This window comes from Corvus moneduloides, chromosome 3, assembly GCF_009650955.1.
Source record: "Corvus moneduloides isolate bCorMon1 chromosome 3, bCorMon1.pri, whole genome shotgun sequence".
Classification (NCBI taxonomy): Eukaryota; Metazoa; Chordata; class Aves; order Passeriformes; family Corvidae; genus Corvus; species Corvus moneduloides.
In genome coordinates, this window is record NC_045478.1 from 31,598,211 (window position 1) to 31,623,552 (window position 25,342).

Genomic DNA, 25,342 nt, shown 5'->3' on the forward strand with positions numbered 1-25,342 from the left:
ACTGTTTGCATTATTTGATTCCAAGCAGCTGTTGGTAAAAGGTCTCTCCTACGAGCAATGGAGACATTTAAAACGCACAAAAACCAAGAACAAGCAAGGAAAGCAACAGTGAGACCCAATGTTTAAGAGGCACGGCCACTGTACAGAAGAGGCAGCTAGTAATGGAAATACAACAGGGCTTAACTGCCCAAGAACTGCTTCTCCTTCAGCTACAGAAAAGCACTTTTAACACAATACAGACACAAAACTTTAAACATTGTAATTGCCTTTCATTTTGGTTTTTAAATTAAGTTGCATACAGGACCAGAGTAGTATACTAGGAAACATACACTACACAACATTAAAATAGTGAGCTGCTATACTACACTAAACAAACTCAAATTGCAAATATGTGCATTTCACCATTACTTACATCTGCCTCAGCATACAAACTTTGCATTACTCTGCACAAGAAGAATATGTAATGCAAGCCAATTTACTGGTATATCATAATTATTATGGCAGCTTTCAGTCAGCTGCCAAAGCCCCACATTTAAACAAACTAAAAAGCAAAACACTTTATTCTAACTGGCAAATTATCCATATGCACACACCATCAGCAACTCAAAGGCAGTAACCAGTTCATCTGAGCTGTTTCAAAGGCTAGTGACAGCAGCACTGTCTTGTCAAAAGCAAGAAGCACTGCTCCCTACTGAGTATCAGAGTTCTGACAAGTCACAGCATCTCTGATGACATACTAAGCTGCTAGGTATAGAAATTTACTCAACTAGCACATCCAGGACTCAGCTGAGAACTCATTTGGACAGCCTCTAAATAGTCTTTTCCATCCATTACAACCCAAACTTACAGTATATACAGCAAATAGCTTAGAAGCACAATAAACCAGGAAGGTGAAAATTCATACTGTCTTCAACAAACAGTTTAAGGTGTCAAAATGGGACCACAAATTCTCTTAGGACCTGCAGAATTCAGGCACTCTGCACTGTTCTGCTGTACTTCATTCTGCTCCATGCAGTTTAACAAGCATATATCACCTTTAAAATACCTGTAAGAATGCATTGTACTGAGAGATAAGGGAAACCACAAATTGCAAGGATATGTGCAATGAGTATGACAACCTGTATTCAACTACTATGCTTAAGTATTTCTGAACGTAAGTCACATTAAAAACAATTGTAAAAAGTATATATGCTAATAAAATGCTGCTATGTAAGTAAAGATATAAAAAAGCAGCTTAAGACCCTAAGTTTATCTAAATGCTAAATCCAAAGCAAAGCTCCCTTAGAAGATTAATTTTATAATTCTGTTCATAGAAAATTAGTTATGAAGAACACTTGCTCCCCCAGAAGAGGAAGGGCAGAGTCTTTCTCCCAGCAACTCTGTCCAATTAGTGACTCGTATTAACATATTTCAACAGAACAGTACTATTCAAACTGTACAGGTAACTTCCCCAAATAAAACCACTGCAAGTTAATCTGACTTTCCACCCTTTTTAGTGAGGGAACAGCCAGGAAATTGCTTCTTTTGTCTCCATTAAATTTGACATTTCTACTGTCACTGCTGGACCCAGCAGGAGTTTCATGAGTATCCAGTGAACCTAGCTCCCATTCTCAGCACATGCACCTTAATAGAGGTTAAAGTTACACAACATTACCGGTTTCAGTATCTGTGATGTTTCATCAAATGCAGATGAAGCATTCATTCCTCTGATTAGCCTCTCCCAAAGCTTAGGCAATGAAAGGAAGATTCAGTATGAAAGACTGGACACCAAGTCATAGCATGGTTAGATACAAAGAAATTTCATATCCAGATCCTACATCTTCCAGCCCATGACCTCCAAAATGGGACAGTGCCAGGATTTTGACTGCCAGATGGAAAGTAGCATCCAAATACATGCACATCTCAGCCCCACCTGCCCACCATCAATGTTTTGGCCAAATATTATTACTTCATAAGTAATAATTAGTACTCAGGAAGGAGGCATGGTCTCAGTCAAAAACGACTTTTCAGTTAACACCTTTCTAAAATAACCCTGGGTGTTTCTAGTGGTTTTGTATTCTGAGCATCTACATAATGAGTTGTTCCCTCTCACCCTCCTTAATAGAACAGTCTGCAAAAAGTATCTCCCATTAAGCAGATGCTACTCCTTGAATCATTAAGACAACTGGCTTTTAACAGCTCATGTAGAAACCCAAGGCTTGTGACACATTTAGTTTTAACCAGACTGAAAGAAATGCCACTGGCTTTTAAGTTCATATAGTAGCAAGAATCCATACACTTCAAAGAGAAAAGGTTTCATCACCTTCTCTTCATCTACTGTTGTTTTAGCCTTCCACTAAAACAACAGTAGAAAAAAAGACAGAACAATGATGTGAGCATCCTTGTTTCCAGCAGCCTTCCTGCTGCAAGACAGCATCAGCTATGCTTTAAATATTTATGACACTTGTAGGTCAGACCTAGAGGTCGTGGGTTCCAGCAGCAATATTACGTTTTTAAGCTATGGTGAGGTCTTCTGTTCCTATGTGCTTGTTGTAAGTCCAACAAGTTTTTGGATCAAACAGAGGAGATGCAACTGGATGTATTTGAAGTCCTTTGAAACAAACTAAAGCACTGAATGCTAACAGCCAAAACCTTTGAGCTAAAAGTGGTGCTGGTGAACACTATCAGGACTTCACTTACAAGGTAATACTCAAGTTTTTATTAGTATAAAAACTGTAAGGCTCCTTTCCTACTTAACAATACTATGAATCGAAGTAATCCCACCCTCCAGAAAAGGTGTTACAGTGAATTCTACTGTGTAACTACTGTGCAAAACTTGCCAATACCAAACCTGCTCAATTCACTCAGTATAAAAACTTTAAGATAATATTTGATAAGTCACAAAATACAATGAAATACACCGTTATGTACCAAATGCTACAAGCCATTTGTTTACCATAAAGAATAACTTGTAGTAATCGAAAGATGTATAAACAGCATCTTAACAGTCCTGTTGAAATGGACAAAATGTCATGTTAACAAAGGCTGACCAAGGCACACAGCATACAGCCCCTGTCAAGGAAAGCACTTCAGAACACAATGGAAAAGGGCTACACAATCCTTTAAAGTCAATTCCTCCAGAAAGCAGCATTTTCACAGCCTTCAGAGAAAGATACTCTGCTTGAGTATTACAGTTCAGCCAATCCTTGTACACATTCCCTTGTCACCAAACACAGACACAATTCACAATGAGAACTTTGAACCATCAAAGCCTTCAATTTCAATTCTGCTGTTAGTATAACACAATTCTCCCTAAGTTTGCTACAAGCTTATTCATCTTGTAAACCCCCAGGTATATCTACAAGTTGACATTAAAAATGAACTAAAAGTTCATATATAGTACCTCTCTTAAGTTGAGCACCCTTGTTTCTCATCACTCTTAACATTGATACCAGGAATTACAGCTGGGAGGTAGAGGAAAAGAGTACAGATAGAAGAAAAAATTTTTACTTAGAATCTGGGTAACTGCCACTACTCTTTTGGCATCAGCTCTGAAATCATCCAGTTGGAAGGTTTTTTGATGAACTACTAATTTATCTACAGAGAATATTATCCACATCTGCTACCTGGATCTGCCTCAAAAAGTCACTGAGAAGACTAAAGACTTAACTCACTCTGCCCACCCAAAGCAATGAAGGTTTCTTGCCAGAGTCATAGTCCCTGAGACCCCAGCATCAGTTATAGGAAGTGTTGGGTTTGAAAGAGTGGTCCAGAGAAAGACAGGTAATCTCCAAGAAATATTCTAAACACAATTCAGTCTATCCTACTTGTGAAGCGGTAGCAGGAAAAAAGCACATGTTACCAAGGACAGTTTAAAAGCCTGAACAATTCATGAAGACCTAAGAATCATAGAAAATGCTGAGCTGGAAGGGACCCATCAGGATCACTGAGTCCCACTCCCAGCCCCGTAGAGGCCACCATGCACCTCATTTTAAGATGTTGTCAGCCTCCTACCTCAACATTACTCCTAAACTGAAATTACCAATTCAGTAAAGCTGTGTTTGCCTATAGGTTCTGACGTATTTCAGATTCACTCAACTTTGAAGGCCACATTAAAACTTCTATACCATAATTTCAACACCTGTTTGGATCAAATGCATTAATGTCAATACATCTCATGTTATTGCTGCAAAGCTAGAAACTCAATTCAGCTGAAACTCAAAAGATACAGAAGAATGCTTCTGCAAGGCAGTATAGAACAACTTTATTTCAACAAGCCATGAGAATTATATGTATACATTAAGAACTAAGCAGGACAAATAAGCCTCAGGAAGCATAGGCAAAAAGGTACTTTACAGAAAAAGTCTGTACCACAAGCATGAAAGTTTGCTCTCAGTACAGTTTTTAAATAAAATCTACCCACCTCACCATATCACAGCATGTGTCCACTAACAAGGAATTCTAGCCCATGAAAAACAGTACTATTAGTAATTTTCCTTCTAGTAGTTGTATTTCCTTAATTAAAAAATTGTAGTGACTGCATGACCACTTCTGATGTGCTGTTCTCACAGGTTTGTTTCAAATCAGGGAAAGCATACATTAGCAAAACACGTGTCCTTTGCAACAGGAAATTCTGCTTAGATGTGCATTTTTCAGCTGGATCTAGTTGCATCATGGTTATTTCTCTAGATAGTCAGGCCCAGTCTCATTAAATTATTAAATATTATTTTCATTAAATTGCTAGAACCCTGACAAATGAAAGGTCTCTTCCATCTTCTATATCTACTTTAATTCCAAACAAGCAAGGTCTGAAAACACAAATTTTTCAGAATAATGGCTTAATTTATTCTGTATTATGCCAGAGCAATAAAGATAACAAAAAACACATCACAGGTCAATTCTAAAGTCTTCTCACGACTTGCATTTATATAAGCACCAGCCAAAAAGCACTGCATTAGCTGCAAGCTAGTTTTGAAGCATTACATTGATCTGGCAAGACCTATGTCTTCCTTTGGAAGTAGGGCTGGAAGGGAATACAGTCTAGTATGCAGGCATCTATCTTTCTCCCATACTATCATTTTTTTCATGATCATAACTTTTACTATTGAGCCAGTTAGGCTCCAAACCAAAGTATGGTGTTATTCAAGTTAGCTACATGCTCCAGTTTGATCTCTTGTTACTCAGAGTGTCCTCACAAAGACACCAGGTCAATACCTTCAAGAACTCTTCTTGAAAATTAAGACAATATTTGAAGAATTGGGAAGATCTCTTACAGAAATGATTAGAGCAGATGACTCTAATCAATGAGCAAGTATTCAGTCATTAGGAATTCATTTTGCACAGCAACCCCCTACAGTTTATAAATATAGTAGTTCAGTTAAGGCTTTATCAGCCAAGGAGAGATACTACTGTACTTCCCTCCCCCAAGGGTTTCTGCAGCTTTCCTTCTTTCAGAAGTGTGCTTATTAATTCAGGCTGTACATTATAGGTAGATTAGCACACTAAATCTTTAAATGTTTCAATACCAAATTTTTTGCTGACAAAAAAGACAATTAAAATAATCCTAAATTACAAATTAGCAATACAGTCTATTTTTCACTAAAAGTACTACAAGTTTTATTCTACAATGCCCTATTAAAATGTGCTAAAAAGGAACAGTTTATACATTTGTTTATATCTTCAGGACAGTACATTCACTCTTATGTGCCACAGAAGGAAAAAGCATTTGGAAATGAGCAGAATATCTGAGAAAGAATAGAAGTGAAAACTGAAATCCAGTTCAAATACGAGACATGAGTGTTTTATGCACAGTACTAGTACGCAGCTTTGAGAAAACTCAAGTCACTAAAACAGGTATTAGTACTGGCTTCAAACACTTCAACAACCCAAGAGCATCCCTTTGCAACACAAGTGTTCATTTTGGAGAGGCAATTTACACTTTTAGAAGTCCATACCTTAAATGTACCATTTTGGTTTTTCATGTATGAAACCAAAAATATGTCCACTGGCAGGAGCGCTGATGTGATAAGAGCAACGGCCAACGCAAAAATTGCTGTTATGGTAGAAACCACTTCACTTTCCCGCCGACTCTGATACTTGCGCACATAAACCCAGCAAAAAATTAAAATTACCTGAAATACACAGGGAAAAATACTTATGAGTTGTATAATAACAATGTCAGCAAGTAGGTGCTGATGTTAGACCCGTACAGATGACTGGCACAGCAACAACACACCTTCTACCTGAACACGCAGCACTAGCGTTATACTGCCCACACACAAGTCACTCCTTTCCTTAAGAGCAGCTTGAGCAACAACCCCAGCGCTCACACACGGAACATGCGAAAATACAAACAAGCAGCGCGGCTGGCCGGGCAGGAGGGCAAGGCAGCCCCTGCTGCCAGCTCCGGGCTCTGCTCTGCCCTGCGGCACCACCACCGAGGCACCCGCGGCAGCCGCAGGGAAGCGCTCGCGGCCGGGACAGGCTCAGGGGCACGGGCGAGGAGACCGGGCGGGACGCCCAGCACTGCAACAGCGAGCGGCCGAGGAAGGAGTAGCAGCCGGCCCAGGGAAGGGGAGGGGAAGGGAAGGGAGGGGAAGGAAAGGGAAGGGATGTGTGAGGGGGCCACCACAGGGCGGGAGAGCCGCCTCTCACCAGCAGCGCCAGGCCGAAGAGGCACCATCCCGTCAGCAGGTCAGACGCTGCCGCGGCCATCTTCGCTTCCGTCAGCGGGAGCGCGGCCGCCCCGCCGAGGCGGCGCTTAAAGCGGGGCGGGATCGCGTCACCGCGGCAACCGCCCCGGCGCCGGGTGACGTCACGCGGCCGCCCCGCCGCAGCTGCCGGCCCGCCTGCGCTCCGCGGACTCTGCCGCCGCCTTCGCCGGTGACGGGCACAGGCACAGGCACTTCTCCGGGGGGCTGAAGTGGCGAGAGCCGGCAGTCCCGCGGCCCCGTCCCGTGGCAGAGCGCAGCCGCCGGGGGGCAGGAAGGGGGAATCGGGGTGATGAAGAGCTGTCCTCACCTCTTGCTCCCGAGAAGGGTTTGCCTGTCCTTCCCTCCCGGGGCCGGGAGGCAGAGACAGGGCAGCGCTCGGTCCGCGGGGACTCTGGCCTAAGGGACAGCGGGAGGGGAGAAGGGGGGTTTGAGGAAAGGTAAATAGTGCGCTAAGAGGTATCAGTCACTTTCAATCATTTTGTTGTTGCTTCTTGCTGTAAAAGTGCCCAAACCATCTCCCTGCGTGGCCTGCAGCCGCGGGCGGTGTCGGCGGGTCGGGGCCGCTCCCGCGGGGATGTGCGCGGAGGGTGTGCGGGAGCCCCGCCCCGCCGTGCCTCTGCCCCGGGCTCACCTTAACCGTGATGGTGCGAAACCTCGGGCAGGACCGCGATCTGGTGGGAAGCCGCGCTTCGGGACGCCGTGCCCAGTGTGAGGGCAGCCTTGGGCCGGGAGGGGTGTGGGCTTAGGAGGAGCTGGGGAGCTCGTATTCCTGAGAGTGTGTATTTGGTGGCACAGGGAGTAGGAGACCCTCATCTGCGAGGTGCTGCCGCGTCTTAGTCTCTATTTGGCTGTAAGTGCTGCATGCGTACAATCATGGAATCATCAAGGTTGGGAGAGACCTTTTAAAATCGTCCATTCTGACCACCCACCTGGCACTGCCACTGTAACCCCTAAACCACTAAACTGCATCACCCAGCACCAGATCCGGACACCTCTTGTGCACCTCCAGAGATGGTGACTCCACCACCTCCCTGGGCGACTATTCTAATGCCTGACCACTCGAACAGTGAAAATTTTCCCGATATCTAATCTGAATCTTCCCTGTCTCAGTTTAAGGCCGTAAGGTTGGGTGCAAAGGGGTCTGCCTGGAGGAGTGCCCAGGGGTAGCCTGGGGCCCTGTCCGAAGCATGGGCTGCTGTGCCAGGTGTCTGCTGGGTGCACAGGCAGCTCAGGGGTGAAAATGTTTATGAGCCTTGCTGGCTCCTCATCCTTGGTACAAGGGGCTCAGAGACCTGTCAGCGGGCCGGTGGCCACATTCATGTCCTGAAACAATAGATACGTTTTCTATGTTTCCATTTTCTGTAAGAACAAATGTACTCATGAGCCAAGTAAGAGGAGGTTGAAATTCAGACTCTTTTGTTTGTAGCCTTGTGAGAAGAGACTGATTTGAGCAGGGGGAGCTCAGCCTGGGAGGGATGAACTTCCAGGTGCTGTGAGGCCGGTGGGGGTGATGGGATGTCCCGGTGTCAACGGTGTTCGTGAACCAAGTGTGAGGTAAGGTGAGTGGAAGGACTTCTTGTGGGCTCATAGCCTTGAGAGATCTGTTAATGAAGGGGCTGTGAGAGCTTTACCCCAGACTGGCTTTTGTCCCTGCCAAGACTTAATTTGTATGAGGGACCATTTATATGGGACAACAGCGTGTGGTGGTTTTTGTGAGCTATATCCAGGGCATCTGAGGTGTGTGCTCAGAGGGACTAGTTCTCAGGAAAACTTGGTGGTGTGCCTGGTGGAATAGCTTTGTTACAAAGTGGCTGATAAGTTTGCTGGGATTGAATTTACTGTGACAGTGTTGTGACAGCACTCACAAGCTATGCATGGGATGGTTGGGGCGGCAGGAGTTCAGATGGGCTTGTAGCTTTGCAAGAAGGGACCTGTGTTTGGGAGGACAGGAGAATTGGAAGCTTTGCCTCAGAGCAGTGGATGCATGCTGTATTTCTCAATTTGTTGTCAAGGCAGTGTGGAAGGCACTGACATGTGGCAGTGTTCATGAAACAAGTGATAATGGAGCTGAGGAGGGTTCTGGAGATCTTGTAAACCTTGCAGGTAGGTACCTGCAGGGGCTCTGTTGACTCGTGGAGGGAAATGTTGCTTGTAGGGGCAAATACCTGTGCCATATATTAAGTTACTGAGAGAACAGTGCAGGTGGAAGCAAAATGAAGTGAATATTCACAAGGTGCTTGGATGGTTGGTCGTGGGTGCAGTTTTTAGGTGAGCTTGTAGCACTGCAAGAAAGGGTCTGCTGGTGGAGAAGTGCTTTTTGGGAGGCTCATTCTGGAGGGCCACATGGTTGTGCTGTGTCTTGTTTGGTGTGAGGGCAGGAGCAGCAGGCAGTGGCTGTGCAGTTCATGAGCCAAGTGGATAGTTCATGACAATCCAGGTGAGCTTGTAGTCTGGTAAGAAAAGCAGCAGATACTGTATAGCTATAACTAGTTACAGGTCAGTAAGCAGATTGTGTATGCCCTCTTAGTTGTTCGAGGTTTAGGGTTTTTCTTTGTATGTTTTACTGTTAATGTGTGTGTATTATCCCCACCACAGAAAATATTTCCCTGGATGTCATTACTATTAAATATGTATGTTGTAATTCAAAATTGCCTAAGAACCCATGAAGAATTAAAACTCCTGAAGAACTACATTAAAAATAAACTATTCCCAAGAGGGAAGGGAAGTAATTTGCCCTTGGAGTATATAAAGTTTTTATGCTTTGTACAGCACACCTTTGTCAATAAAATATTGATATACCAAACATCAGAGACCTGTAACTGTTTAAGAATTGAGACTGCTGTTAAAATTTAAAAAAATAAATGCTATAGCTCTATGCTACCACAATTCTTTTTGTTTTGACTCAAATGGTAACATAAATATTTAACTTGGTATAGTAAATAAGCCATAAGTACTTCAGTGCATGATCAAAAAATCTTTTTCATTCTAAACAGCTGAGTACATATAGTTTAACAAAGACTGAAAAGAAAAAAAAATCAACCCCCCAAAATGATATAGTTTCCACTGAGAGAAAAATCCAATCTTTGAGTCTTTTGCTAAAACCTTCCTATATTTTTGCAGTAAATGGTAATATTGAAGAAATTCCTATCATTCTGTCAGATCTATTCCTTTCTGGTAAATATGGTTGATAACCTAGTTTTAATTGGGTAATGGGCAACATTTTCAAGGTTTCAGTAAAAAATATCATGACCCTGTGTGTAAAATCATTACTGTAGTTCATAGTTTAAAGGAAGAGCTTCAGTTTTTGTTGGAATGGAAGTAATGCTTTTATGTACATTGCAGGCAAAGTGGAAGTTTTTCTTGTGTTTCCACTATGGTATCTGAATGTGTTTATTTTTTTCAATGCCATGTCAGCACTAGCATTCTGAATGTTTTTTCTTATTCCCTAAAATTCAGAGTTTTTAAATTCAAATCATTTTATCCCTTATTTTAATAAAATTAGCAAATCTTTATCTGAGGAATTATCTACAAACAAAATTTAGAGGATCAATTTTACCATTGAGTGGGACACTGTGGATGTCAATTACACACAAAAATGTAAAAAAGAGTTTAATAGCAAAGCTAGTATTTTTTTAAATGTTCAAATAATGACCTTTGTCTACACCTTGTGCCAACAAAAGTCCAATAAACATAAGTCTTAAAAATAGTATTCAATTATGTGTTGACCCTTGTGAGGAAGAGGAAATTTCATCCCTTGTTACTATTCCTGAGGAACCTAAGACTAACATTTTTCATGCCTGTATTCACACGGCTCTTTCTGTAAGAGGGTGCTCATGGATAAATTGGAGGTCAGATTTCTGAGTACTCACAATGTCTATTGACAGCGCTGCCCTTGAAGATACATTGGTTAGATGTTTCTTGGCACATCAGGGCCATGTTTGTGTTTCTCAGTCACTGTAGACAGCTTCTTGGATGGCTGGATGTAGTGTTCCAAGTCTACCTGCATTTTACTCAATTGCCGTGTTATGGGGTGAAAATGAGCAAGCATGGAACAAACTACATAAGGCAGTGGGTCAGTAAGACTAATCAGTGTGAGACCATGGGTCAAGAAATAAGAGATGAGGCAACTGGTCACAGAAGAAACATTTCCACTCCATACAAATAGAAGAGGAGGTAAGAAGAATAAATGTGCTTTTTCCTGAACAGATTTAGTGCTTGAGAGAAGGTAGATGGTTGTGGTTTGAGCCAGCCAGTGAAGTGGCACCATTAATACCAAAGTTATTGATCACCTACAAGCTGAAAGATAGTGTGGTGCCACGTTGAGTGCTTGGGATCCTCATGATCAGCCGTGCTAGTGTTGGCTCTGTACACCAGTGCTGTGTTTCCAAGAGCCACGTTAAGCTAGCATGGCTCATAGGAAGATCTCAGTAGTTGTCCCTGTTGTGCTGTTCTCTCCTACACTCCAGTAGCTATGTGCCTCTTTTTGTGCCTAGACACAGAAATTTGTCTTGTGCTCTTTCACCCTTCTTTACTCTTGCTAATAAAAGCTTTTCATCAAGATGCCCTTGTGCAGCAACATCAGTGAATGCACTGAAGAGCGGTAGTAGATGGAAGTACTTGTGTAGGGCATCGTGTATGGGGTCAAGGGTGAGAGGAGTACAAAAAGTGATATCTGTAAAGGTTTTTTGGGCATGTTTTTAGCTGGGGTTGATAACTGCAAGCTAATAATTAAATGTCTCTTTAAAAATTTTTTATTGTACAGGAAAAATGGGGAGGATTTTTGTGAGTCATTGAATAATGTGCAAATGAAAATAGCATGAGTAAGTCTGAAGAGAATGCTGTTACTGTATTCCTCAACAAAACCTGATAGGCATTGTGGTGGTAGCAGCCATAGTGTGAAAAAATAAATAATTATATCAATGGACTTCCCGAAATACCATTCTCCTTTCCCACGCAAGACAGTTGCACAGTGCCAAAAAAAAAGGATTACAAAAATTTTGTGTTATAAAGAAAATGCATTATTTTAAAATAAACTTTAATTACACTGTTTACAAAATAAAATCTTTGTCTAAAAAGAACCCTTATAGTAATTCTTATGTATATAGGAAATAAATCCAAACTATAGAAAATGTCTTAGATGCTACTTAATAACTTGTGGAATTTACTTTTCCTAAAGTATTCATGTGGTAAAAAGACAGAGAAAGAAGATGATTGGTATTATAGAAATTAAAGTATATGAAACAAGACACCATCTTCATTTTGACCAGTACAAGGGATTAGAATCATACTTGAACTAGATAGTGTACATACCAACAGGGAGCAGGTGCTCCTTCTCACTTCACTGAGCTGCTCGTGTCACCACTTGATAATCCCCCAAGTTTCAAGGTGGCTGAAATCATGCGGGCTAATGGCAATGCCATATTTTAAAATTCCTGTATTGACTCTACTTGTTCTATTTTTTTTCTCATGTTAGAAGATGTTAGAAGAAAAGATAGTGAAACTGGGTTTAGCAATATTTGACAAAACATGTCATGGTCTTATACTTGAAGGTGTAATTATTCTTTGTGTTATGTGGCTGAATCCAGTAAAACCTGTAAACCCTATGGCACAGAACACATTGGATCTAGTACTCTCCAAGTACACTCAATTAACCATTGGGAATAAAAAGAACTTTATTTTAAGTCCTTCAGCTTCTGTGAATAAAATTGACTATAACTTCTTGAAATGTCTTTTTATTTGATTTGATGCTGCAGCTCACTTACCACTACTGCAGACCAAGCTAGATTTCTGAGATTGGTGTGTCATGCTGTATTATGTCAATACATGCATCTCCCTTCCATCACTGTACTTCAGTGCTTACTTAGTCTTATTTAACCAGTAGCCTAGCTTTGGGTTTCTTCATAAACACTATTAATAGTTAATTTTCACTCTATGAGTTAGATTTTCTGATGTACCCACAAACTTTACTTGGATGTAATTTATCGCTACTTTAATATGGAAAGGACAACATGATGCCACCTGTATTGTTTTCTTATCCTAAAATGTTACCTTGTTTCAAGATTCTCAGTCATGCCCATATTTCCAGGGTGCTTGGATTTAGTGCAGTCTATCCTTTTTCACTAAGAGAAACTTCGTTTTCCCTTTAAACTTTTTTTCAATATCTGTAGTTTTTACTGATGTATCAGTGACTTAACATTAACATTAAAAGTAGGGACCAGGTTTTATGAACCTTATGAAAATTTCAGTTCGAATGGTTTAAATCAGCTAATTTCCTATTTTGGGTAAGAGTAGGGAAGAAAACAGTTTTCAAAAGAAGTAATGATGTCATGCTGAGGAAAATAGATGGTCCCATTGGATTGGGAATAAGGTTTTCTCAATATTCAGTGGAATTTAGGGAAAAAATATATGAAGCAGGTAAGGGTACAGTGGTGTTCTCCCCAGCATACACATCAGCACTGGCACATAGTTTTTTGGGTAGCCCAAGTCAAAAGCTGAATAGTCATTTTTGAGGGCTAAAGACAGGCTCTCTGTGCCATCAGTTCACTTTTTGTGTCCATTCAGCGTGTCCTACTCAACAAGAATTTTATAATAAATTGCATTAAATAATTTATATAAATCAATTTATATTATCAATATACATAATTATTTAAGTACTTAAAATGGCAAAGCCCAGTCCCTAGAACATTGACTTTCTAACAAGCAAAAAAAAACCTGGCGGTTTGGGACTAATAAACTCTTTATGAAAGCACAGAACTGTCACAAGGTGAAGAGGAATTGCTAATCTGTGCACTAAGATGTGTGTGTATTTTCTTGTTGTGGTAGTATGGAAGTAGGGTAAAAGGGGTTTTTTAAAAGTTTTTATTTATTTTGGAACAGAGGTCGTCTTTCTAAAGGTCACAATATGCAAATAAAAATAAGTTGAGTCAGAAATTTAGAATTCATCTATGGAAGAATTTAGAGTGGTTTTTCTTTTGATTAATTACTACCAACTGCATGGTAAGGTTGGTAAGGAGGTAAGGATGGTATGGAGGTTCTTTTTTATTCTTGGTTCCTTGATTTGTTTACTTGAACAAAACCAGAATTTTAAAAAAGGAGTCTGAGAGCAGAAGAGGTGATTCATTTCTCCAGGACAACAGAGAGTGTAGGTTATTTTCGTTAAGAAGGGCTGTAAAAACAATTAGAGCCTTCAAGGCTCTCAATTTCTTTTTTTTTTTTTTAACTCAGTGATTAAAAGCTTTTCTGTATGTAAATTACAGTTCTTTACGAACTGTTAAGAACTAAAGTAATGTGAACTTCCACAACAGAAGTGTGTGAACATTCCCACAACAAAAATGAGTGAGTGTTGTTTTCCCATGAAACTTTCAGCCTGATGTTTTCAGAGGAAAAAAGAGAATTCTGCAGTGTTTTTATCATAGCACTGGTCAAACAATGAGCTGACTGCTTCATCATATTAGAACATCTAAAATACAGTTTTCTGCATGTTTGTCTGAAATTATTTAAGATACTGCTAGTCTTTTGTACATGGGAAAACTGCAACCAAGGCATAAACTTGGAAGGAAAATGTTTGGAGATCTTCCCAGGATGCACCAAGGAAATAAGATGGAAAGTAAGCAAAACAATAGATTAAATTCTGACCCCCTGAATTTAATGGAAAAGCTGCCATTAAGTTTAGCTAAGTACTGATACTACTTGGAAGGGCATAGTGTAGTTGTCATTACGCTCCATGCACAGTGAGCTGCTTTGATGTCCGTGTCAAAAGTTATTGATAGTTTAGGGGACAATAAGTGTGAACAAAGTGAGGAATACCTTCTTGTGCACAGAAAAAAGTAAGTAATTTGGAATCACCATCTTGGAAAAGATGCTTCTCAAGGAGAAGTGATAGAATTTTAAAGTTCTTGACTGGCACAAGGAACAGAGAATAGAGAACAATTAGCCATGCTCATATAAAAAAAAAAAAGGGCACAAAAAAAATCAAAAGCAGCAGACTTAGAAAGAGAGTGCTTCCTAAAATTTAAACAAAAAGATACTCTTACCATAGGATGATTTGAATACCAAGTATGCATATGTTAAAAATTAATAGAGAAATTCGTGGATGAGAGGTCTGTCAAGCAGTATTAAGCACTCGTACAGAGACACAGCCTCCAGCTCAGAAGGCCCCTAAGCAGAGGAGTGCCTGAACGGAGAGGGTTTGCAAGGGAAGCTTTCCCTGTTTTCCATAGGGTTTGCTGTTGGCACTAAAAGGTCAATATAGGAAGCTATACAGTCTTTCAGTCATTTAACTTACTATCTCTCAGTCAGTTCAGCTCAGTATGCCTGTTCTAGGACATCAACAAAGGCTGGATTTTGTTGATTTGATGGTGTTAGAGGATAATCTTCATGATAAAGGTGAATTTCTTCTGGCTCAGAAGACTGATTCAAAGCCATGTACATTATTTAAACCTAACATACGAACTGCATAAAGAATCCTGAGCATTTAGAGCTGTCTAGCACATAGATGTTATTTTTATATTATAATGAACAGTACAAACAGGTGAGCTTCATCTCTCAAAATAGGCCTTAAGCTCATACCCAGGAGCACAAAGAGTTGCCTGTTATTTCAAAACAGGGAAAAAGGTAGGCTTAATGCTTCCATGTGTAAAGAGAGAGTTGATGAATCTAATTTTCTCACTTCAAGAAACAGACTGATAAACTGGAGTGGGTTCAGGGGAGGGTCACCAGGGTGTCTGAGTGTGTAGCACTTGTTTTGTGTGGAGAGGAGAGGGAGCTGGGCTTGTTCAGCCCACAGAAGAGATGGCTGTGGGGCCCCAACAGCAGGTTGGCAGAGAGGCTGTCCAGACAATGGAGTCAGTGGGGCACCGTAGAAGAAGAGGCAGTAGACATACATTAAAATAGAAGGATCTTATTGGATTTATGGGGGGGAAAAAGTGTAAGAATAATTAACCAATGGAGTAAATAGCCCAGATAGGATTTGCAGCATCTATTCTTGAAGGTTTACAAAATTGGACTGATGAAACCTTGAGCAAGCTGGTCTGGATTCATTGGGACCCTGCTTTGAGCATAAGGTTGGACAAGAGAGCTCCCAAGAGTGACTTCCTACCTGAACATGTCAGTGATTAATGCCACCGTCACAGCAACTGTAGATAGAAGTTAACATTTTGGAGACCGCAAAGGAAATCATTATTCCCAGCAATTGCACTAGGAATTGAATAGTAGGGCAGTAGTACAAAGCAGTATCCCAGAGAGTAAGAATGGCATGAGATTATGGCTGCTGACTGTGAAGTTTTGTCATTAAGGTCTTTTTGATCAGTAGTGGCATAGCAGTAGTTACCTCTGTAGTTTTGATTTCACAGAAATGCAAATTATTCTACATTCTGCCATTTCTGTCCTATCTAAAATGTATGGTCTGTAATGACATGGATCATTTATTAGTTAGCTCTCAGCGAATATGAATACAAACAAACACTGCTCTGTATATGCCTGTAACCCAAGATAAAAACTTTCTAAATACATAGAGTCAAAAGAACTGATTCTGGCACTGGAACAGGTTTCGTGGAGAAGTTGTGGATGCCATAATGCTGGCAGTGCTCAAGACCAGGTTGGATGGGGCTTGGAGCAACTTGGTCTAGTGCAAGGTGTCCCTGTCCATGGCAGGGGGATTGGAGCTAGATGACCTTTAAGGTCCCTTCACACCCAAACCATTCGGTGATTCTAAACAAACTGTGCAGAGCCAGGCATGTGTATGTGCATAGTGAGGAGCAATCTCAGAGTCTTGACTCACTATTGAAAGTTCTCGCTTGTATAATGTTTGTTCTACAAGACCCAAAGTAATGCTAGGGCTTCAAGCTACTACTAGGACTTAATGTTCCCTGTACCCAGTAACAGAAACAGCAGAGATGGATACTTGTTACAGTAATACTTTCTCTTCTATGGTTTTGACAAGGAATTAGTTTAAGGTACTCTTCCTCTTTCGGTTCTTCCTGCAGGCACACTGCTTTCCTCTTTGGCTTGCAGTTGAATAATCGGTGGAGGAGGGAAGGAAAACAGCCTGTATTAATAGAGGAAGAGTGATATCGAAACTCACAATTTTGTAATCGGTGATTCAAACAGATAAGTTTTAATTAATTAACAATTACAAGCCGCTGCGGTTTTAGGTGTAAGAATCCCGTGTAAGTGGCAGGAGCCTTGCTTGGCGCTTGGCGATTCGGGGCATTTTCCCCTCTCCTCCACCAGAGGGCTCCCGCGGTGCAGTTCTCCATGCAGAGTCGTTTCCATGCAGGAGGTTTGCCAGAGATCTCAGGAGAGCCAAATCTTGTACGCATTACTTGGAGAAATTTCGCGTTTCCGTAGAAGTTTTAGCATAGCAAGTACCTCAGGAGTTGGTGTGTAATATATGAATGATTTGTCTTTTTGAAGTTAAGTATATATCAATTTTAAATCCATTTTTTCAAAGCTGAAATGGCTTGTTCCAAATCTTAATTTTTTTGTCAAGCTCTGTCACTGTTGATGGCACCATTGCTTTCCAAAGCATTCAAGCCTATGATTCAGTGCCATCACAAAAATTTCCATTTCTGTAGATATGCACAACTAGAGCTTGCTTAAACTTTGCTATTTCTCTGCTATTTCTTCACTATATATATTCAATAAATAATTATCTTCTATTATTGTATGACTGACTTATCTAAAGCATTCTTTCCAGTATGTGAAACCACAGCATTTCCACTCTGACCTCTGTGAACTTGGTATGTCAAGTAGAGATAGAAAATCGTAATAAATCTGGTCCTGTTGATCTTTTCACCTTCACCTTCCAGTCTCTGTTGATCTCTTATTTGTTGCATGACAGACACACTAATAGGAGTTTGTACAATCCTGTCTCTCTTCTGTGTACTGACAGACCTCGGCAACTGTTCTCCTTCCCTTATTCCAGCAACTATTTTGCTTTGTCATTGAAGTGCTCAGTTCATTTGCCAGATTCTGTCCCCATTTTGTGGCACAAAAAAAAAAGTGATACAGATAGTAATTTTCAGTGCAAAATACTAGAAATGTACATATTTTTTGTAAAATGATGCATAGCAGGTATTCACTTAAATGATTATGTACTTGTATTTATTTTGTGTACATACTGGCTTTGATATTAAAAACCTTTCCTCTTCTGCTTTTTCACTGGGTTATTATTTGCTTTCTTACAGTCACCAAATTAAAAAAGTCCACCAGAAATTTTGCTCTGTTTAAGGTAACTGTTTGCTACAATGTCTTCAAAGTTTTAACCAGAGGAAAGAGGCAGTGCCCAAAAGGATCAGGTGCACAGGCGATACTTTTTGTAGAGGCAAAGGGCATCAAGATATCCCACAGAGCATGTTTTTGGTCACTCCAAGAAGAAAAACCCTCATGGGAATCTGGTATGAAGAAGAGTTGAAAATACGTACCTGGATGGGTTGGTAGCCAAATTTTTTGACCATCATTTTTTGGCTAACATTTTCCTAGTTTTTCCCTGTTGGCTGCATAAAAGATGTAGGGCAAATACAGTCTGCAAAGAAGACACAGTTTGCTTTCTGTGTCAGCATACTTGCTATTACAGGAGGGTATTTTTTGCATGGGAATTGTCTTCAGGACACCTAATAGCAGCCTAAGCACAGGGCAAGGTCATTGAGAAAAATGAAGCTGAGTGGCTCCAAAGTACACGGTGGGATGAAGACAGCTGTGCACAAGGGGAAACGAGAGAGGTTCCAACAGGATATGAAGAGAAATCTCTTCACCATGAGGACAGTCAAGCAGAGGAGCAGGATGTCTGCAGAGATGTAGCCTCCCTTCTTGCAGGCTTTTAAGCCCTGACTTGCTTCACTACCTGCTGCAGATCACCATTTTTGTAGCACATCATACCAGTACTGTTACACTGGTAAAGTCACTCTGTTGTAGATGTTGCTTAAATTTCTCCCTGCCTTTACCTGGTGTAATCAGTTTACTTTCAGTTTGTTTGTTACATTAGGTATCAGTTCAACTTCACCATGTTTGGGCATAGTCTCCACTGTGTGAACTCTATAATGTTACCTATAATGTTACAATGTAAATGTCACCTAGCAGGTATGTATGTTTTGCCCAACACCACTTTTTCTACAACACCACTTAACACTTGTTGGTCTTTCATAAATTAGTTCATTTGTATTTGTGTGCTCTTTTAAGTAGCATACTCATTGTATGATATTTTCTAGCATTCTATAGGTTGATTTAAAACATTTCCCAATGTTTAAGTATTTGTATTATGACTGTAATTATGTTCACCATCATCTTTGCTCATGTGTGGTTCTATGTTGATCATCTTTGAAGTCCTAGCCATTGCAGATGGTATCAGATTTTATTCCATTTGCGTTTTAGTTGTGCTGACTTTTGGCATCATTCAAACTATTAATACACTACACCAATGTGTTGAAAATATGAACACTTTCTTTAAACACACCTGACATCCAAAGGATAGATTTCCAAAGAAATCTAAAGCATTAATTTTTGTTGTTACTAGCTGTTTTCTCCATCACAACAAGGGCTCTCTAGATAAATCTATACAGGTTTTTGAGAGTATTCATATGACTGCCACTAGAATCGGACTGTTTTTATACATAAAGCAGGTCTGCAAGCAAGGTCTCAGTGCATATTTTTGTATGAGAGAAAGCAGCTCTGAATGATAGTAGCATACTTTCCTACTTGATAGTAGTGACTAATCAAGTGTTTTTGAAAAATAAGCAGTTACAAGTTAGATGAGGCATTGCTAAGCAACTTCAAAATTTGTTTCAATCCTACTTTTCCCATTCCAGTTTTCCAGTTGTCAGAAAAATAATGTTCTCACATGTACTTAGAACATTCCCTTAAAATTTGGAGATTGCTCAGCTGGCTTGCTGCAAAACTATCACATTACTGCTAGATAAACATCATTAAATTGAGTGCAAGACTTTGCTTTCCTCGGCTAGAAAACCTTGTGAATAGCTTGCTGTTGACATGAAAATGATTGAGTAGGAAATAATGGTATGTCCATTTTTGTAAGGTGATTTAGATTGTCCAGGAAAAAGGTGATACAATGCAATCAAATTTAAGATTTTACTTGAGGGAGCAAATACTGCAGGGCTAACCTTACTGAACTGCATACAGCATTTTGGAAAGTTGAAACTTCTTAAGGGAGGTAACAATAGCTTCACATGCACTGGGATGGCTTAAAAAAGATGGGATTTAACAGAAAGAAATGCTAAGTAGCAGTAGTGTAGCTGCGTTACTGCTTTATATGGTATTGGTTGTGTAACTATGCCATTGTGTTAGCTTCCACTATCCAAGCATTCTGCTTACTAATTAATGTTGATGAGCAGGAATGGTTCCAGAAAAAAGACTCAAACCAAGCAAGCAAAAAACCCACCTACCACAAAACCACAGTGCTTTGTAGCAAAAAAACATGAAATAAAACAAAAGCTCCTCAATCCATCTTTGTTACTCAGAAAGAGTTGAGAATAGCTTAAGTCTGTACATAGAAATAAGATTTCTGCTACCATAAGGCTATTTAACAGATAAAGGCATATCATAATCCAAGGAAGCAGTCTCTTCTGGTATATTTATTTCTTAATTGTCCTCTCTCTGAGGGTGACAGGAAGTGTTGGTCATACTTTCTCTTTAGAGTGAAATCCTGGCTTGACTGAGGTCTCCCATACTCCTAACTCACCGCAACAGCAACTAAGGGGAGGTGGTAGAAAGCAGGTGTGACATTCTGGCCCAAATGGAGTTTATGCCAAAGCATACACTGACTTAGTGAATTCAAAATTTCACTTAATATAAAAAACTGACCAAACTTCCCATGCTCAACAGAAAAACAGAGGTGTTTTACTTGCACTGACTTTCTAGTTCTCCTTTGCTCATTCTTTCCAGTGAGATCCAAGAGTGGAGCTATACAGCAGTGGCATCCTGCAAGCAGCACAGGAGAGAACAACCATGTGCTGAATAAGCAAATCTGACAGCAGACGGCGAGGTCATTAATGGAACTGGGATCAGTCCTGTGGGAGAAAGTTTATTTCAGGAAAAACAATAACAAAAGGAAATACAAAAAATTTATTTCTAGATAAGGATTTTTTTAATATATTTTAAAATGTTTCAATTTTCAGGTGAACCATACTGACTTTTTTTTTCAGTGTTACTTAAGCAGAAATTATTTTGATGAAGCTATTTTCAGGGGGATTGCTCTTTGTGTTATTTTACTAGTAAAAGGTATTTCTTTCATTTTCATTTTTTCCTGACTTGTGATGTTCTTAATGCTGATAGGTTTTATGTAAATCATTGTCAAAAGCACTTCTCAACTCTCTCAAAGTTATGAAGACATTTTAATACATGTTTTAACTTCAGAGAAAAGAATCTGAAATATGGGAGGAAATGGGGAAACTCTGGCTCCCCATAATTATGGCTTAATTATGGATTAAATCTTTCTTAGGCATCAAAAGCATACTCCTTGGCTACATCAGAAAAGTGAGATCCAATCCTTAATTCAGTCTGATTTATAGGGGTTTTTTTGTCCATGCCCACTTACACATCTGGAATGAACCATATAATGATGCTTTGCTGTTGTCTCCATTTACTGATAAACAGAAAAACTTACAGGACTCTCAAATTGATAACATATAAAACAAGAACTGCCTTCTATAATATTCTATACTGAAAGAGATTGAATGAATCTGATTGAATCAAGATTAGCCTGTGTTTCATTAACAAAGAGACGAAAAGGAACCTACCCACATCCATTTGGCTACCCTATATCAAAGGATACCCTACTATCTTAATTTTCACTTCTGTTTCTCTGTTACTGCCTCAGCTCCTGACTCTCATACTGGTAAATAATTCAAAGATATAGCAGGAAATCACTAAGTTAATTTGATGTTTTATATGTTAGATATCTTAATTTACATAGGTGAGCAGTGAAAGCCTCCCATGTGCTAAGTGTCATCCTGCCTTCTGCCCTTTTTCCTTGTATGGTTTTCCTTGCCTTGTCTCTCCAGTCTAGAGGCAAGCTATCGTCATGCAGGCAAGGCAGAGGATTGGAGAGTTTAATGGGACAATATCTGAAGTCAAAATGATGGCAATGGCATAGACTGAGAAGTATTTAAAACTTCTGAATTAACATATGACACGAGAGAAATTATAGTAAGGTGGGGATCTGAGCAGTTATGACCACCTGTCAGTATTACCTGAGGCCATCTAAAATACAAGTGGAAAAAGCTCTTTTACAGATTGTAATGTTTATCTTTAATTCTCTGATAAAATCACAGGAGTGGAAGTCCTCCACTGACAATACTAAAATTTTTATCCTCTCTTAGGTAATACAATTATATTATATTTGAAAAGGATATGAACACCTTTGCTATAGACCAAGGTATCTGTTAATGGAACTCTTGAGGAGACCTGCTCCGAATGTAAATGGAAGGGCTTTATGTAGATGTAACTGAAAATTCTTATTTAATCATGTCTGCTGCAGGCAGTGCTTGTGGAATATTCATTTAAGTCCTCTGTACATAGAATTTGACTCAGTTTATTAGTATCAGTCCAATTTACTTTGTGAACAATTTACATGATTATAAAAATGTCTTGTAGTAGTGTAGGTCATTTTTGTAGTTAATTTTTAGCCATAAAAAGAATATAAGTATTTCTAAGTATATAAGGCTACCTTATCTAAAGATATCTAAAAGCCGTAATGGTCCTAAAGTTTATTTAAACTGGTTGAAAGCCCACAGATTCTATAAAACCTTTAAGCATGCACAGATTCGGTTCAGAAACTAAGGTGTCATGTTGAAGTTAGGAACACTGTCATTCTAAAATCCAGAGAGACACTTGTAAAGAACAGCTAATCCCAAATCTGTATTTCCCTATGGAAATTACACCTTTAGTTTAGACATCTCAGGTGACACACATAACTTGCATTTAGGTTTCACCCTATTTGCTGTTTGCTTACATGTGTAGACAGGAGCATAACTCACTTCCACAATTCCCTTGGCCTGAACTAACTGATAATGCTTAAAGCTGGATTTAAACTTGTGATAAAATTACTTTTGGTTTATTAACTCTGTGGTCTTCACACCACAGGAACACGGATAATCAACTTTGTCTTACTGTAATTGCTAAAGTGTGCTTGGATGTAGACAGCTTCTTTCTCTGTGCACTCGTAACACTTCTCCGGAGGTTTGCTGTGATGTACCACAGGCAGCCATGAGACACACTCAGACCCCCACTGATTTACACAGTAAAGCTCAGTACTAGGGAGGACTCTGAAGAAGGCTTGCCAGATTTGTCATTTGGAACTAGGCTAATTTGGCAGTCAAACCCAGGTTCTGATTGCAAGAAATAATTCTGTGGGAATGATAAACCCTGCATAAGAACAAATGTGTGCCTCATGCAAGCTCTTGGTTTTCGTTATGCATATAGGGGGTTTTTTATGTTCGTTTGATTTGGGTTTGTTTGGGTTTTTTTTTAACTCCTGCCAAGAGGCTTAGTTTATTCTGTTTCAGCCTATTTTTTTTTCTAATTTTATTCTCCAGGAGTCAAATCCCCTGATGAAGTAGATTTTAAAGTTCCCTAAAGACTAGTGAAGTATCTGTAACTTATTAACAGTTCCTTAAAGAAGTAACCTCTATTCTAAGTCCTGGGAAATGGAACGATATTGAAATAGGAGAGACAAGCTCAATGTTGCTGATGAATCTTTGAGCAACTCAGTCCTAGAACAGTTTGTGAGTTCTTATTTTTTAACAAATCTGACCTTTTAATTTTAACACATGAACCAGAATTACTTCTTCACGAATAGGTTTGAAAGCATGTCAAGCTATGATTATTCATACTAAAAAAAATTTGGACAAACACAATTTTGTTACAAAAAAAAAGTTGTTTCTTTGTGAAAAGTGTCTTTCCCTTGTAGAAGCCCAGAAGATAAAGACCTAATGTGTATGCCTCATGAACTGATAGTGGTGGAGCCAGCCAGGGATTTTTGGTAATAATACACTGTGGGAAAGAAGATGTGGCTGGAGAAGCAGGGGGGCATATGGAGGTGGGGCAGCGCTTTTCTGGGAAAAATGTTTTGGCTTCTGGAGATATATACAACGCAGTACAGCATTGGCGCTGGAATGAGGTGAGCAAGCTGGCATGGACTGTAAGGGAGGATCAAAACCACCCAAGATCCCTGAAGCCCTCCGACCCATTTCCAGAAAGGTCTAGAAGAACACATTGCACATGCAAACTCATTTACTTAGAAAGAAAGAAACTTAGCTCTAAGGCTACTAGGGCTACAAGTGCTACAAAAAGCTATCTCCACGAAGTCTGGGTGCATCAGCTGGGTCAACATTGGAACCAGAACTTGTGATCTCTCTTTTTCTTTCTTCCTTTCTATCCCTCTCTAATTCACTCTCTCTCTGTTCCCTTTCACCCTACCTCCCTTACCCAAAACCCACTATCATGTGCTTATCCTAGGAGGTCAGGAGTTGAAATTTTTTTCACGTGAAAGAATGGCCTCACTAAATAATTGCAGGATTGCCAGTGTAAGCTGTCTGAACATAGCTGGTTCCAGCATTAATAATTGGTTCCATCACAATTAGTCAGTGGCTAATTGGCAAGATTAAGTACACAGTTTACCAACAAGATTGATCTGGATTCCACTTACCAGGAAAGGGAAGAAACCAAAGGAGTCCGTAGCAACTCCAGGCTTCATCAAAATGTCATGTTCATACTAAATCACTTGGCATTGCTCCAAAATTACATTTCTCCATTGTGTACAAACCAGATTTGACATGCCAAGAATAGACAATTAAGAGATCGAGGCAAACATTACTCGATACATTACGTCACTACATTTGTTTTAAGAACCTTCCATTTATTTGAATAGTGGCCTTTCTAGGAGGTAGCACTGGATGTTGCATTCCCAGTAAACAGCAAAATTTGAATGCATAAACATACAAATAGTCATGCAAACACAGTCTGATAGGTTCTCCCTTTGGACTGTCATTTTCTATTAGTGCTGAAATCTTCAGCTCCCAAAAATACATACACACAGGGTGACATAGGTCTTGCAGTATGTATAGGTCAGGAAGCTGGTTAAGAGAGAATGTGACAGCCAGATCTTTTTTTTCTCTTTTTGCATGTGCTTCAGTCTTACTTCTAGCTGCAGCCTTTTAGATACTATTGAATTCAGAGTTCTTTTACATTGGAGACCGTAACTAGATAGCTCTAGGCTTACACATCAAGATTACATAAATCTACAAAACTACTTACTTGAAAGTATAATGGTTAAACCCTGAGAATATTACTCCTAGATGAGAGTATGTGAATGCAGAGATACAGATTAAATATGCACTTATTATGACTTTCTAGATTATTGTGCCTATTTATTCAGCAATAAATATGAATAAAATACTTGTCATTTTATTATTTAATTTTTATGTTGCTTGACAGTATTGAAATTGAGCACTGAAATAGTATAATAGTAAATAGCTCTACATGAACCCAGAATCTTGGATGTGTTAATATAGTTGTAGGTACAATGTTGATAAAACTGATGGTCATTATATATCAGTTAGTATGGCATATGCAAATTTAAAGAAGTTACTTTCTGAAAATTTGAAACTCTTTATAACTAGACCTAAAAGTGGGTTATT

At 39.7% G+C, this 25,342-nt stretch overlaps 1 protein-coding gene across 1 annotated transcript in view; it reads right to left on the minus strand.

The window, feature by feature from the left end:
* Positions 1 to 6,738, minus strand: part of LMBRD1 (LMBR1 domain containing 1) — a 72,554-nt gene extending 65,816 nt beyond the window's left edge. The window contains exons 1-2 of the mRNA XM_032104735.1: positions 6,634 to 6,738; positions 5,934 to 6,110 (exon numbers count right to left, since the gene is read on the minus strand). Of these exons, the coding sequence (XP_031960626.1) occupies positions 5,934 to 6,110; positions 6,634 to 6,693 (237 nt within the window). The 5' untranslated portion in view covers positions 6,694 to 6,738. The remainder of the gene's footprint in view (positions 1 to 5,933; positions 6,111 to 6,633) is intronic.
* Between the last annotated feature and the right edge of the window lie 18,604 nt (positions 6,739 to 25,342).